This window comes from Dromiciops gliroides, chromosome 2, assembly GCF_019393635.1.
Source record: "Dromiciops gliroides isolate mDroGli1 chromosome 2, mDroGli1.pri, whole genome shotgun sequence".
Lineage (NCBI taxonomy): Eukaryota > Metazoa > Chordata > Mammalia > Microbiotheria > Microbiotheriidae > Dromiciops > Dromiciops gliroides.
In genome coordinates, this window is record NC_057862.1 from 57,495,423 (window position 1) to 57,512,559 (window position 17,137).

The window sequence follows — 17,137 nt, forward strand, 5'->3', positions numbered from 1 at the left end:
AGCTTTCCCCTAAAGGCAATCCACAAACAAAGCTCAAGGAGTTTTGATGGAGGGAAAAGTGAACACCAAAAGTATACTCTGAAATGAAACAACTTTCTTTTTACAGGGGGAGGTTTGTGATTGCCTTGAAAAAGATTCCATTTCTCTTTTGAGCAAGGTTTGATTTTTAATTCAGGATTGCTTTAGAATATGACAGCAAGAACTTCCTAATCCATAAGTCCACGTTCTCCTCATTCATGTATGTCATCATTGGAGGTAGGAATTAGGTATTGCCTATGTTTAATGGATCAGCTAGGTGGTGCTACAGAGGAAAAAGAGCCAGGCCTCAAGTCAGGAAGACTAATCTTTCTAAGGTTCAAATCTGGCCTCAGACCCTTGCTGGGTATGTGACTCTGGCAATTCACTTAACCCAGTTTGCCTCAGAGTCTTCATCTGTCAAATGAGCAAGAGAAGGAAATGGCAAGCCACTCCAGTATCTTTGCCAGAAATATCCTAAATGGGGCCGTGAAGAAGAGGACATGACTGAAAATGACTGAACAGCAACGACAACATGTTAAATGGTCAGAGCCCTTCTCTGAGTACCATCTCAAGGTATTTAAGACAACTGATCGAAAAACAATTGACTGTCAAGAGAATATTATTTAAACTGATTATTATAATACAATTTAGATGACACTAAACAACAGCTGTATTCAGACTAATTGCAATGAGCAATCTTAGGAAGACAGAAAGTCCATGGTAAAGAACTGTTTTTCAGGACCTCTGAGTCTGGGGCTCCTATGGAGACATTTAAAAATGGGATTTCTATATAAACTGTATTTGATATCCAAAAAGAAATAAACAAGCAAGGGACTATGGTACGCAATATAAGTGGAAGCCAGGGGCATGCCTGTTGTCATGGGGAGGCTGAGGTTGTTGGATCACTTGAATTTGTGAGTTCTGATTTAAAGCCGATCAGAGGTTTGCAGTGAATCAGGGGAGCCCCCTAAGAGGAGTGCCTGGGATGATGTCTAAAGAGGGCCAAACCTGCCCAGGTCAGAAAAATGGAGTAGGCTAAAGTTTCCACACTGATCAATTTCGGGTTTGGCCCATGCCACCTTTGAGTGATAGAGGAGGACACTTCTGGTCTGAGTGACATAGGGTGATTCAGCCACAAAAAATAAACAAATAAATAAACAAACTTTTTAAAAAAAAACTTATATATTTAACTGGGAGCTATTATAGTATAAGGGAGACAGCACTGGATTTAGAGTCAAAAGACCAACATTAGAATCTTACTTCTGACACTTACTACCTGCATGACCTTAAACAGTTCTCCTCACCTGTCTGGGCCTCTGTTTCCTCACTTGTAAAAAAGAAAAGCATGGGACAGATGCCTTCTAAGGTTCTTTCCAACTCTGAATTTTCAGATGATGTCTTTGTCAATTCTGTTACATGGGAGAGTTCGGTCAAGGTAGGGGGGAGATATGTTGGGAAATGGCTCTAATTTTTTAAAAGAATAAAAGCATTCATAAAAACATTTTTTCGAAAGAAAAATGGATAAAAAGAACTCACTAGCTACAGTCATGTTCAAACACATACACTCCTCTGTCTTTTACCCTGAAAGCTCCGATTGAGGAAAAGACCTCAAATCCTGAATTTTTCCTCTCTTGTTGTATGATCTCTACCCATGACAGCACCTCAGTCTCTCTGCCTCTTTTTCATTAGATGGCATACTTCTAAGGTCACTAAAATTAAGGGCTCTAGGAATGGATAAACCACAACCAACTGGATATTTACAACTGGAGGACAAGTGCTGGGATGAGGCAGATCCATAGCAATGAGTCAGCTTACCTTGTTTTAAGGATATTCAGAAACTGCAGAATTTCTGAAAACTGTATCAGCCTGAGAGCTCTCAGAAATCTCAAACCTAGGAAGAAAGAAATGGAGTCGCATTATTTTCAGTGGGTCGTTTACAATATACTCACTGTGCCAGCTGACTTTTGGCTGCCAAGGTCAATGGGATGTGAGGTAAGCAGTGGGTGAGCCATCCAATACCTTTGAATCGTTCCTTCATTTTGAGTCCTGACCGACTTGAACTTCACGTTATTAAATTGGCCAGATACCTGACCAACAGACGTCCTGATACTGAGGGGAAAGCTTCACAGCCCTTGAAGGGGGAGCTCTGACTGAGAGAGTCCAGCCCAGCCCAGCCCAGCCTAGCAAATCATCCTCACACATCTGACGCTGTTTGCAAAGAACTCTTCCCCAGCTAGTCACCCTGGGTGTATGGGAGGATTTTCTCTCTGGAACAACAGTAAGGATTCTGACAGCTTAGAGCAACCTCAGTGCTAAGAGCAGATTATCAAGAGATCTTATATCCTTCTCGTTTTGATGGATTGTTGAGTTTATTATCATCATTATTACTTTATTAATATTATTGTTAGACTTGGATAAATGGGCAAATTTCCCCCCAGATTTCTTCCCATCTTCTCTATCTCGGGTTCCCCCAAATCTAAGATGATCATGTCCCATTAAGTTAAACATTAAAAAAAATTCTTTCCCTTTTCATCTTCTTGCTAGCAAATTTCTGTTATCTTTGTTTGAAAAACAAAACAATATTTTCCTTAGGATAAGGAAGAAAGCATAAGAACAGAGGCATAATTAGTAGTTTTTTTACACCTGTGAAAAGAGGCAAGAAAGATGCCTGTGGGAGGGAAGTAGAGATAAAAACCTTGAGAGACAAACTCAAGGTCAGAAGATGTTTACCCCAAAATCATCGGACAATTTCTAAGCCAAAAATACTTACTACACTCCATATATATAAAAGAGACATTGTGATAAAGTGGACACAAAGTCAGTTTTGGAACCAAGGAAGATCCGAGTTCAAGCTCCACCTTTGACATTGATTCTGTGACCCGGGGTAGATTGTGTAACCTCTCAGTAGCCCCAGAAAAAACTTTTTAAGTTGTAGAAAAGTTACAAATCTACATTGGTAGGAGAAATTTCTCACCAGGAGTTCCCTACATACACAAAATTATAAGTCTTATTTTTTTCGAAAAAGTGCAAAGCACTATGTCATATACTAAATATACAAAGACAAACTGAAAGGGTTGCAGGATCAGCAGACTGAGGACCCTGGGTTCAAATCCTAGGTTCTCTATATAACAGTGGTAAAAGTCTAAATCTCCTAAAATGAAGCTGTTGGACTAGATTAGTAGTGCCAAACTCATGGCCTAATGGCCACATGTTGACTTAGAAAACCACAAATTAGCATTCTTTATGTCATATTGTATTTTTATTTATTATTTTAAACATTTACCAATTAAAAATTAATATGGTTTCAGGAAATTTAAGGACTTTTGTGGGGTATTTCCCTCACAGCTGTGACATCTCTCCACTAGTTGACCATGAAGGTCACTTCCAGCTCTCAATCTATTATCCCCTCAGTAGTCCCTGCCTATAAAAAAGATTATTACATTCTTTTTTTGTTGTTGTTTCGTGAGGCAATTAGGGTTAAGTGACTTGCCCAGGGTCACACAGCTAGCAAGTGTCAAGTGTCTGAGGCCAGATTTGAACTCAGGTACTCCTGACTCCAGGGCCAGTGCTCTATCCACTGTGCCATCTAGCTACCCCGAGATTATTACATTCTACTGGAAGAATAGTACAACATGCAAATAGATAACTACAGGCATAATTATTTCAGGAGGAAGAAGAGAACATTTCAAAATAAAGGGAACAGGAAAAGTTTCCAGAAGATAGCACATGAGCTGGGCCTCTAAGGAAATGAGAAATTATAAAAAGTTGAGGGAAGGAGGGAGAACACTTCAGAAATGGAAAGAAGCATATATAAAGGCCAGAGAAAGGAGGCAGAGGATCAATTTTGGGAAATACCCACAATTAGGGGCCAGGAGATACATCCAGCAAAGGGGCCTGAGGAGTAGTTAGCTAGGTAGGAGCACTAAAAGAGAGAGAGTGGTTTTACAATAAGCAAAGTGGGAGAGAATTTTTAGGAAAGGGTCGAGAAGTGAATGGGAGGAGGGGAAATAGAATCAAGAGTTAGGGGCTTGGGGCAACTAGGTGGTACAGCAGATAGAGCACTGGCCCTGGATTCAGGAGGGCCTGAGTTCAAATCCGACCTCAGATACTTGACACTAGCTGTGTGACCCTGGACAAGTCACTTAATCCCAATTGCCTCACCAAAAAAAAAAAAAAAAAGTTAAGGGCTGCTTTTCTTGGAGTTTTGTAATAAAAGGGAGGAGAGGAACATGTGTGGCTATCTTGCCTTTTTACTAAGCAACTCTATAATTCTTTCATGCCAGAAAATAGCAAAACAAAATATATGCATCCATCAATTGAAAATAGCTAGACAAATTATGGTGCATGAATATAATGGAATATTACTGAACTCTACAGAATGATACACATTGTGAATACAGGAAAACATGAAAAGACTTATGTGAACTGGCACAAAGTAAATTAAAGAGAAGCAGATATAATAGGGGGCTAGGCAGTGAGGGACCAGTTCTTACAGCAGAAACAATATTCTTTACCTGCCAAAGTCTAACATATGGAGAGAGGTTTGATAATCCTGCTTCCAGGCATGTGCAATGGAGGGGGGCCCTTTCCTTTGTTTAGAACAGGCCCAGACATCCTCTGATTACCTCTTATCAGTTTACTGCAAGGTGATGGAAAGCCTTTTTATTGGGTTTTGAGTCAGAAATGAGTGTGTTTGCCTAAGGTTCAAGCCTATAGAACTCTCTCCCCACAGATGCTTTTGAGTGTGGAGGAAGAAATGATGTGGACTTCCAGGTGGAGAAAAGGTTCTATTAGAAGCAGCTGCTGATGCTGCCTCAGTAGCTTCATCCCCCTATCTAGACCTCCAAGGAACTATGAATGGATAGCTCCTGGATTCTTTTATTCCCTATTGTATGTCATCTTTCCTAATCTTAAGTATTCAGAATAGAATGGGGCAGATTATGACATTGGGAGCTTCAAAATGATAGAATATTCGTGTCAGGTCCACAGCCAAGCCCCCCAAAGAGCCAGCCCTCATGAGAGACTCAACCAGAGCAGGACAGAAGTCAATCAGCTTGGCCAACCAAGCCAACCTTTACTACAAAACAAGGGAATGCCTTGTCCATCAGCTGTCCCATACCCAGAAGGAAACTTGGTATGAGAAATGTTGGAAGTCACCATTTTAAGTGCGATTCCACTTGCCCCAAGAACCAAGATGGTGAAGGAGGTTGGGCATCTGGATTCGGAAGTTTGTATATTTTGGGTTTTGCTCATAACTTCTCGGTAAATTACCTTTGTAAAAGTCATCTCATTTGCATCAAGGAGCTTGGAGCATGAGCAAACCAATCCCTTCTCCTCGAACTCCTCCCATGCCCTGGGTACTAACCTGGGACCTTTGGGATTTGTTCAGTCCTGAAGTAAAGAACCAATGTGGTTACAGACACAGAGATTAGTGGTCCTAGACAGATAAGAGAAGCATGTAGCTAGGTGGTACAGTGAATAGTGTTTGGCCTAGAGTCAGGAAGACCCGAGTTCAAATTCATTCTCAGACACTTATTAGCTCTGTGGCCCTGGGTAAGTCACTTGACACGTTAGCCTCATTTTCCTCATTTGTAAAATTGGGCTAATAATAGCATCTACTTCTTGGGGTTGTTGTGAGAATCAAATGAGATATTCATAGAGTGCTTAACACAGACCCAGAATATAGAAGGTGCTATATAACTGTTTGCTATTCATATTTTTATAACTAGTATAATCAAAATACAAAAACATCCATAAAATGTATTTTTAAGGCTGAAGGGAAACATTTTCCTATAACACATTTTTCTTGGTATATATTTTTTTCTGGTGAAAGGCAATTTATCACAGTAGATAGAGAAATGGCCTCAGAATCAGGTAGACCTGAGTTCAAATGCTACTTTTGACACATACTTTTTTCATGACCTTGCAAAAATTCCTTATCCTCCCATCATTCCAGGCAACTTGCCACAACCACAAGTTACAAAGATTATCTCCTCCTGCATTAGTTCTAATAGTTCCCTATAGCAGTACATTTACAGATCCAATACAAAAATATTTTATATGAAGTAGGAAATATGAAGTAAAGAATACTACATATCAGAATCATGAAATGTTAATGGCCCTAGTTATATGTATTTAGAAATGGAAAGGTGCAAATTTGCTGGGGCAAATATTTTCTCTAATCACAAAATATTCTCAAGGAAAGTGGCCCGATGGTAATTGGGAGAATTTGACCAAGAGGGTGAATAGCAGAAGATAGAAATAGCCCTAACCAATGATATTTAAAAGGAAAGAAATACTTGTGATTTTATTCATACAGAACCTATCTCCACAGATTAATATTATAATACCCCCAAAATTCATGATTATGATTAATTCAGAGAAGCATAGGAAAACTTCCATGAACTGATAATAGTAAAATAAGCAAGACAGGACAATATACACAGTAACTGAGACAAACAAAAAAACTAATTAAACTGACTCCTGTGTCACTATAAGGCCATAGTTTAGCTCTGGGGAAGAGTTGAAAAAAAAAATTAACTTTCTTTTCCTCTTCACAGATATGGGGAACTATGGGTGTGGAATATTGTATACACTGTCAGTCTCAAATGATATGTTGGTTTTCCTAAGATGATTATTTTTCTTTCTATTTTAATTTCTGTTACAAAGAGTGGATCCCTGGACAGAAGCAGGAAGGAGGAATATATTCAGAACCTGCAAAGAGTGTAAAAACACAATATCGGAAAAAATAAGACTTTAAAAAAAATGAAACTTAACTTAAGGGCATGGAAGTGCCCCATTCTAGATGAAAAAGCAAATTGATGGCAGATTTAGGACTAGATTTCATAACCCCTAATTCCTAGGGCTCATTTCTGTAAAGCCAGAAGCTTAGCCATAGGTTAGCAACTACTGGGCAAGGGGGTGGGGGGTGCAGGTTATGAACAGTTGCCATGGAGACTCATTCTGGGACTGAGGAATGTGCCAGCAACACTTACTGGGCCACTGGCCTGCTGATGAGAATATGTGGTCTGAAGGTCCAAGTTATTGACAATCTAAGTGGACAATCATATTTAGGAAGCCTTTCTCATACAGGGTGCTGCATTTATTCCTAGTATCTGAAAGCTGAGCATAAATTAAGCTAGAGAAAATAATCAGTCTACTATTGAACAAGGTAAGAATGCTTTTGATAATGTTGAGGGGTTGCAGAAAGGTAGGCATACTAATGTACTATTGGTGAAGTATTGAATTGGTCTAACCATTCTGGAAGACAATTTGGAAAGTGATTAAAATGTCCATATCCATTAACCTATTGATCCCCTTGTGATATACATACATATATATATATATATATATATATATATATATACACACACTCCAAAGAGGTCAAAGATAAGAAGACCCCCATATACACCAAAATATTTACAGTAGCATTTTTTAATTAGTAAAGAACTGGAAACAAAGATGCTCACTAATGCACTGTAAGAAATTATGAATATGATGACTGTAGAGCAGAATGTAAAAACTTAAGTGTATCATTGCAGAAAACAAGCTATCCTGTGACTAAAGCTATGTAAATGGAAAGAACAACAAACTAATCAAAACAGGATGCTCTGAAATCATATCGAGCCCAACCTAAGCTAGTCCCCAAAGAAAAGCTATGGGACGACATCTCTCTCCATGTTTACAATCATTGCAACCCCGGATGGATAGGGCATTTAAACTCAATCGTTCTCAGTTTCCCTACCTGCAAAATGAGATTAATAATTCTACATGTTGACTGTCACTTAATCTCTCATTATTCTAGGCATCCTTTCAGCCCTATAAATGTCCCAAAGCGGGCTGATCATCACTGGTAAAAAGGGGTTTCCTCACCTGGGACTTCCCCATGACAGTGAAATCATAGGTGTAGTCACAAGGCCAGTGCCCAGGTTAATGCCAGAATCAAATGAAGAAAACACATATAAAGCACCCTGCAATGTCATGTAATGATTCATCACAAGGGGGTCTGACCCCAACAGTGACAATCACAGGGGAATGTAGAATGCCATCCCACCAGATGGGGGAGCCATTTGACACAGTGTCTCATGGCGTTCCAGATCACCAGTAATGGAGATTCAGAAACTGTGGTATGGCTGCCCCATATGTTTCTGGTCCTGGTGACGGGAACAACCATCCATGCTAGAGGCCAACTATGCCTGTTGAGGATTCTGCTGTGGGTACTTAGTTCCATTTTGGTACCGTGAAATGTACAAATCTATATAAGCCAGTGCTCCTGCAATTCCTATATAACACAGGTGGCCATTCTACAGTAGGGAATGGACCTATGATTTCATTGTTATGGGGGCATTCCAAGGGAGGACACTGATTCTACCAATACAGATGGACACGTTCTCTGAAACATAGTGTGCCAGAGAATTACCTAGATTCAGAAGTTAAGTGACTTGCTCAGGATCACACAGCCAGAGTGAGGTAGGGTATCGGAGGTGAGATTCAAAACCAGGGCTTGCTGGTCTCAAGGTCCCCATTCACTGTGCTGCATTGTCTCACAAATATAAGAATCTAGTCAGAGAACTCTCTTGCTTCTCTTCTATGTAAAAGGAAGAAAATACTGTAGTCACTGGCAGGACCATCCCTTCCCTGGCCCAAGGATTGAGGAAAGAACAATATCACTATATCATTAAAGCACTAAAGTAGCGCTGAATCTCCCCACAAAGAACTATATGGTTCACTGGAAACCTCCATGCTTACTTAACCAGGAACTAAAAAGCATGGTAGCAAATGACCACCTAGCAATTTGCTACACTTCACCAATACTTCTCAGATCATGACCTCACTAACCCAACTCGATTCTCTTCTCTGGCTCTAGAGGCTGATTACTTTCATCTGAAAAGGAAGACTTAGCCTCCCAGCCTGACTTCTAGAATTGAATTCAGGTGGGTATACAAAGGAACAGGGTAAGGGTAAGCCAAGTAGATACACTCCAACCTACTGAACACATTATCTCAATAAAAGGAAACCAAAAACTAAGCCAAGACGTCTCTTTCCCGGGACACCCTCTGGGAGTATAGGATATTTCTTTTGGTTAGAGAAAGCCCAGCTAGGGCAAGACCTTACCCCAGGAGAAGCTGACCCTGCAGCAGGCTGCCAGAGAGTGCCGAAAACTGTTTTCTTCCTCCTTGTCTGGGGCATGGGCTCCTGACTTCACCCTGTATCCATGCTGGAACAAATCTCCCAAGGATTTCTTTCGGCGTTGAGGCAATCTACCCGGTTCACTACGTGTACTGCTGGGTGGGTGGTGGTGCACCAAAATCTTACTAGGGATCATGGTCTCAGTCCTCTCAGAGGTGGCTGGGACAGAGATGAGCACAGATTTCAGTCTCTCTGCAGAAGTATTGCTTGGAGGGACCCAAATTCAAGAAGAGCTCTCAATCCTACTGCTCTCCCAGAGCTTGGGAAGAGGGATGGTACTTCCTAATCCATTGCTGAGGGGGAGTAATGAGAAAGCATTGCCTCCCTCCCTCCTTCCCTTTGCTCTGTCTCCCCTCCTCACCTATTTTCAAAAGATCCACCATGCACAGAGCATCTGGATGGATGTAGCCCCATCAGAGTGACAGACAGGCAGGGAGAAGCAGATTTGATCCATGATGTACTAGAGATTATCGACAAGCATCTATCCGGATATTACCATGTAAGCTCCTTTGGAACACAGCTCACATGGATGGGAGGAGAAAATGTTCAAACTTACCCCCCCAAGAAAAAAGTCATGGGGAAAAATTCCTATCATAGGCAACAAACATCTCATTTATATGTACAGATGGGGAGATGAAGGAGGGCTACTCTGCCTGACCTGCATGGCTATTTCTTTGATCCTTTTGATATTGAAATCATCCATCCAACTCCAATCAAACCCTATACTAAAAGGAAAAATCAAAATGGGGAATTTCCTCCCTATCTTTTCTTCTCCTTATTCTCCTCTCAAGCCCTTTGCTAATCCTGTAATGATCACAACCCTCAATGAAATGCTGAGGATTTTAGATAAAAGTGGGGACCTTTGGGAACTTCTGGGGCTAGTCCAAAGAGTACAGAAGAACTCCCTAGACAGCTATTATTGCCATTTCTTGGGCTTGCTTTTCTCCCCCCCCCCTCTCTCTTTTTGGTGAGGCAATTGGGGTTAAGTGACTTTCCCAGGGTCACACAGTTAGTAAGTGTTAAGTGTCTGAGGCCAGATTTGAACTCAGGTCGTTCTGATTCCAGGGCTAGTGCTCTATCCACTGTGCCACCTAGCTGCCCCGCTTTTGTCTCTAATGAAAGTGGACATTCACAGGGAATCTTCCCCAAGCTGTCCTTCCTAAACAGTTAGAGAATAAATTCTTGGTAGGAAGTTTGTGTCTTACTTTAGTAGACATATACTATGTATTATTAGCATACTAGGACCCCAACCCAGTGAATTTGACCTATAGCTCCATAACATGTATAATTTTGTATCTTCTTTGTGGTGTCCATTCCTAACATACCAGACAAATAAATGGTGGAAGGTAAAAATAACTGAAAGGAAGGAAATCAATCCTTTAAAGTTCAACTTCCTTAGTCTTGTATTCAAGGTCCTCTACAATATGGTTCCAGTCGACCCTTCCAGCTTATGACTCTCTCATAAGAACACTATACTAGAATTAAATTGGTCTACTTGCCATTCCTCCATAGGCCCCATCTAGTATCTTCTCTATTATTTGTTCATACTGTTTTCTCCCACTAGAATACCACCCTACCATACAACCATCTCTACTCCAATGCCTACTCATTCTTCAAGACCCAGTTCAAAAGCCATTTTTTCCAGGAAAGTGGAACCCTGTTCCTAGTCACACACTTAGATCTGGATGACACCTTGAAAAATAATTCATTCAGCAACCTTATTTTACAGAAGAAACTGAGATTCAGGAGATGAGGTGGCCATGCTACTGCACCATGTTTCTTTTATCCCAACCAGAAGTTATTTCTCCCTCTGCCTCTGGAATTTGGTTCATCCCTTGTGATGAAGGTGATAGATGTATGAGATCATCCAAGTTTCTAGGCTGTCTCATTGCTGACTATGCTAAATGGCTTCTCCTAGATTACATGTAAAGGACCTCAGAAACCATATATTCCAACACACTCATTTTATAGATATAAAAACTGAGGCTCAGAAAGTTTACGTGAATTGTTCATGGTCACACATTTGTCCATTGCCACTTTGCTGTAATAAGTAGTTGAGGTGAGATTTGAACCTAGGGTTTCCAGTCTAGAATCAGAGTTCTTTCCACTGTGCCATGCCATATAACACTTTGTTTTGTTAATGTTTCTTACCTAATTTAAGAGGCTTCTTGATATAAGTATCTGTATCATGCATCCTTGTATCACCAATGCCCACCCCCCTCAAGCCTAGTACAGTATTCATATAATAAAGTCTATCACAAGTATCACTAACCTATATTCTTACAGATTTTATGGATCAATGCATGTGCTGTTATGTTATGTCACTTGGTGTCAGTCATCAAGGATGGCAACCTGTCAATATCTTATCCAATCTAACAAGCCTTTATAGCATGGGACAGACTCAGAAAAAAAATCAGTTATTTTCCAATGGTCACCCAGATAGTAAAGAGCAGAAAGGCTGCCTCTAATGGCATACGGCATTAAGCTTAAAATGTAACTTCCTAGAAGGAACAGACTCTGTGGACTCTTAATGAATGCAGTAGTTCTGAATTATTCTGTGTTCAAGTTAACCACACAATTTGCTCCTAATGAAGGTATGCAGGTCACTTTATTTCCATAGCCATCATCAAGAACACAAGTTGGAAACAGAGCCCAGAGTTCTGGCAGTAGGTATGTCCCTTGTTAGCTGGGTTAGAAATCACGTCACCTCTCTGTTTTCATTGTCTTAGCTTTTGAAAATGAAGAATATTGATCCACAAAAGATTGCTTTCCTCAAACTGTTAAATGGGTAAGCACCTATTTACATCATGAAGGATATCTCCCTTGTTGAAAAGTATTAACCACATCACTCCTATCGATAGCAAGATGTCCTAGTATATTTAAAATATAATCCTACTTCTAAAAGTTTGATTTATTCTCAACTATTCAGGACCAAATCTATTGCAGAAAAATCCATGTGAAATGTATCGACTTCTTTCCATTCTGCCATATGTCTCTCAATTGCTTGCCATGTAATCAAATAAAAATAAGATTAGTAAAAGAGTTGCTTCATCACTTTGTGTCTACACAATGTCTATATCACTTGAACTTCTTTATTGCAACATGTAGTGAGCCCCGTCCCCATTCTTCTCCCATCTTCATTCATACCTTTTATTTTCAGTGACTATGCTAAACCCCTTTGCTTCTATGTGCCATCCTCGGGGAGAGGAGACGCAAATCCTTCCCTAGGAAAATGGTTTGGAACAAGAAGTTTCTGTTTGTCAATTCATTCATTCATTCATTCATTCATTCATTCATTCATTCATTCATTCAACAATATTTGTTGAGGAACTATGGTCATAGAAAGCTGGGTGACTCGATTAGTGAAATTGTCAGATCATTAATTCTGATCATGTTCATTGCCTTGTCCCATGAGCCAACTGGCACTATTTTTAAAAATAATAACAGTAAAATAAAGTGGGAGTGTCTTATAGTAGGGAAAAAAGGTAAAAGTCTATGTGGCAGAATCTTAGACCAAGGGATCTTTAATTCTTACTCAAACCACCAGCTGGGTAAAGTTTGAAATGCCATTAAAATTTCACCCACTTGGTTCTAACACTCCCATTAAAATGCATTTCTTCCCTGCAAAAAATAATACATTAGATATTATCCATCATTTTATAGCTTGCATGAATGAAAGATCTAAGAGCTGATTTGTAAGGAGGGGAGGGAAAATGAGAACACAAAGGCACTTAAGGCACCCTAGATGGGGTAGATAGAAAAACACTGCAGAATGGGAAGATTGGAAGAATAGGTGAGACAGACTTCCTCTATTCTGCAACTTAGCAGAAGGGTCCTCTTCTTTTTAGGTGGCCAATATATTGGCAAGCCTTAGGATTAGAAATCAATGAGGGAAGATGTACCCACTGAATGCATCTTCTTTTCTGCTCTTCAGAGGTAGGAGAAAATGTGTGTGGGATATTTCATGTACAGTCAGATTCATTTTGTATGTTGATTAGTTCTGTCTGTCTCCCCCATCTGTCTATCTGTCTGTCTGTTCATCCCTCCTTTCCTCCTCTCTTCCCCCTCCCCCTCCTTTCTGTTTTCTGTATCAATATCTCTGTCTTTGTTTCTGTCTCTCTGTCTCTGTGTGTCTCTGTCTCTGTCTTTGTCTCTGTCTCTATTTAAGAAATGGCTTTCTCAGGGTGGAAGCAAGAATGGCAAGCATTTTGAAATGAAAATGAATGCAAAACAAAAGATACACATATGTTTTTCCCCCAAGGCACTTCCATCCCAACCCCATGAAGTAGGTTCTACAAGTATTAGCACTTCCCACTTTATACATAAAATATCAAAGTCTCAAAGAAATAAAATGACTCTCCCAAGGTCATATAGCTAGTAATTACATGAGCTAGGATTTGAACCCGATTCTTGCAAATTCCTAATCCAGTGTTCCTTCTATCATATCACACTGGGTTTTTGTATTTGTATTTCTACCATAGATTTTATTTAATCCATTAAAACTCAAATTGAACAGTGTGTTTCTACTTGGACTCAACACTTTCCTCCCATTTGGTCAATGAAGCAAAGGGAGCTGGGTCAGGGGATTGGGTGGGGGCGGGGGGGGATATCAGTGCCTCCCATCATACACAGACAGGGGAGTAGAAGTCTTGATTCCAATGCTTGGTGGCTCCCTTTCCAACATGGGAAGCTCCTCATGAGGGAGCAGATCACAATTAGTCTAAATCCAAGAGCATTACGTGAGGCACAAAAAAGTCATGCGAGTAGCAGGGTTTGCATGTAACACAAGTAGATTTTGAACCCCACTCTTCATGACTGTGTGCCCAGACCTCTATTACTCCAAACTGTCTCTATTTGAACTCAAACACCATTTAAGGGCCTTTTATTTTGTCAATGGGGTAAGCCTCAGAAAGATTACTTGACTTCTCAGATTGAGTGTGGATCTGGTCAAAATTGCAGATTGATTTTTTTCTGTCTTCCCCTTACTCTCCCTTCCCCCAGTGATGTCAACCTGAACTCAATGAAAAGAAATAGAAATAATCCCTTTTAAGCCTGCTCCACATGCTGAAAAATGGACATATGGCCCCTGAGCCCCATTGAATCACGAAATTTAGATTAATAGGAGCTGCCTGGATATTTATTTTTAGCATTTTATTATTTAATTAAGATTTATTCCTTGGTTGCTTATAGATTTAGAACTAGAAGAGTCTGCAGAGATTATCCGTATTGTGCCCTGGAAGGAAACTGAAGAAAAATTAAGTGACAACTTGCCTGAGTTTAATAATAATGGCCACCATTTTAAGGTTTGCAAAGTGCTTTACAAATACTGTCTCATTTTTTTTCTTTCTTTTCTTTTTTCCTTTTTTTTCTTTTTTGATGGGCAATGAGAGTTAAGTGACTTGCCCAGGGTCACACGGCTAGTAAGTGTCAAGTGTCTGAGGCCCAATTTGAACTCAGGTCCTCTTGAATCCAGGGCAGGTACTTTATCCACTGCGCCACCTAGGTGGCCCCATCACATTTTATTTTAAAGACAATCCTACAAAGTAATACTATTATTGCCCCCATTTTACAGATGAAGAACTGAGGCAGACAAAAGTCAAAGTGACTTGTCTAAAGTCACATAGCCAGAAAATATCTGAGGCTGGATTTGAACTCAGGTCTTCCCAATACTAGGTCTAGCATTCTATTCACTAGGGCAAAAATCTTGCTATGTGCTAGCCATTATTAGTTTACATAAATAGTAAGCGATGGAGCTGGAATTTGAATCCAGGTCTTGTAAGTCTAAATTCATCAGTCTTCCCACTGTACCACATTACCTCAACTCAGGAACTTTGGGGAATCTTACGAGTAAGTGCCTTGTTCTTCAGTCAATTTTAGTTGTGTCCAACTCTTTCTGATTGTGACCCTATTGTGTTGTGTTTTTTTTCTTGGCAAAGGTACTGGAATGGTTTGCTTTTCCTTCTCCAGTTCATTTTATATGTGAGGAAACTGAGCCAAACAGGGTTAAGTTACTTTCTCAGAGTCACACAGCTAAGAAGTATCTGAAACTGGATTTGAATTCAGGTCTTCCTGATTCAGACTCAGTGCTATATCTACTGTGCCACCTAACTGCTCCCTTGATGTTAGGAACAATTTCTTAATAATTAGAAAAATAGAATCAGCAACAATCTTGGATAAAGCTTATAAGGGAAAATATATAAGAGAAAATGACATCTAGGAATCTATTGTCTAAAGTAAGTAAAAAGAGTAGATGTTAACAGGTACCTCAGATTATTTGATTACCAGAGCTGGCTATTAAATTTGGATCCTGAGTCAAGTCTTTTCTATGAGGCAAACTCCATTATGGATTAAAACTAGAGACCTGAAGCTAACCTTTGTGGGGAAAACCTCTGTTTTCAACTGTTAGCTCACCCACTAAGTGTATCATGGGAATGGGGTCAAGTTCATTTAAACTGCAAGTTGGAATTTCATAGAGTAAAATGCGGGTTTAATTCCCCATTTTCCCCTACCTCTACCCTGACAAAAACCAAAACAAAACAAAACAAAATTCAACCCTCCTTATTTATTTACTTTTTTTGGTTGTTTGTTGACCCTCCTCATTTATTCACACTACTTAACTGTATCTCTAACCCCAGGATATCCTTGGCTACAAGGATATTCCTACACATGCTAAGGATTATAGAAGATGTGGATTATAAATGGTGGAAGTTGAGTTATCGAACAAATTCTAGACCTTCATGCCACCAGCTTCTGTCTTTCAAATGGTAACTGATGGTTGTTTCCACTGTGATTCAAATTTGAAAGGAACGTGTTATGAAATATGTGTGATTTTGAGGAAGTGATACAGTGTACACCAGGACATCTGCCTAATATCCATTTGTCAGCAGATAATGTCTTCCAAGTCCTTCCCTGGTAAAGATAGATCACCCTTAAGCAATGATCATTGATCTCTAAAACATGGATTATGAGCAACAGGATCCAAGTCATCGATAAGAAAAGCTCAAACAAGCAGGGATCTTTAAGGAGGAAGAGGCCTTAAGAGGGATGATGAATAGGCCTTATTCCAGAGTCGTGAATTGATGTGAAAATAAAGAAGGTTTTCAGCTACTTCATCAGCAGTAATAGGTGGATTCCTTCTATCTTCCAAAGATGAACAGGGGCATTAATAAATGATAGACTCATTCTATTTCTGCTTTTCTTTTTCTTTAACAAATGCCTGCATCTGTGAGGTTATGGGATTGCATAGGCAATTGGCCCTCCTTTATTCTGGGATGAGTATCCAATCTAGTGATTAAGCAAGCCAGTTATTGCCTCTTGACCAAAATGCCTTCCTTTCTACCAGTGATTGTAACCATTGTCTCCACAGCTAGACAGGATGGTTCTTGGTGGTGAGAACCATATCTTCTATCCTTTCCATCAACATTGCTAGGCACAACCTATGACATAGAAGAGGCACTCAGTAAATGCTTATTAATTAGGATTTTGTAGTGGGCAAAAGAAGGAAGGAAGGAAGGAAGGAAGGAAGGAAGGAAGGAAGGAAGGAAGGAAGGAAGGAAGGAAGGAAGGAAGGAAGGAAGGAAGGAAGGAAGGAAGGAAGAAGAGAGGGAGGCAAGAAGGAAGGAAGGAGGGAAGGGAGGGAGAGAGGGATGAAGGAAGGAAGAGAGGAAAAGAAGAAGGAAAGAAGGGAAGGAGGAAGAAAGGAAGAAAACAAGCATTTATTAAGCACTTCTCCTGTGCCAGGCTGTGCCAAGTGCTGGAATACAAATACAGCCAAAAGGCAGTACCTGTCCTCAAGGTGCATATGTTCTAATGAGTTTTTTGACTTTAAGTGCAAAGATTTTCCCACTGAACAAATCTAATAATATTGCAAGCATTTACTGAATAAGCATTTAAGAGGAACAGTAGATAGAGAGCCAACTTCCAAATGCAA

General features: G+C 40.0%; 1 protein-coding gene across 23 annotated transcripts in view; it reads right to left on the reverse strand.

The window, feature by feature from the left end:
• Nucleotides 1–17,137, reverse strand: part of KCNMA1 (potassium calcium-activated channel subfamily M alpha 1) — a 929,290-nt gene that overhangs the window by 301,945 nt on the left and 610,208 nt on the right. For all 23 annotated transcript variants that reach the window (XM_043983958.1, XM_043983956.1, XM_043983955.1 and 20 more), the window contains one exon: nucleotides 1,834–1,909. In XM_043983958.1, coding sequence (XP_043839893.1) covers nucleotides 1,834–1,909 — 76 coding nt within the window. The remainder of the gene's footprint in view (nucleotides 1–1,833; nucleotides 1,910–17,137) is intronic.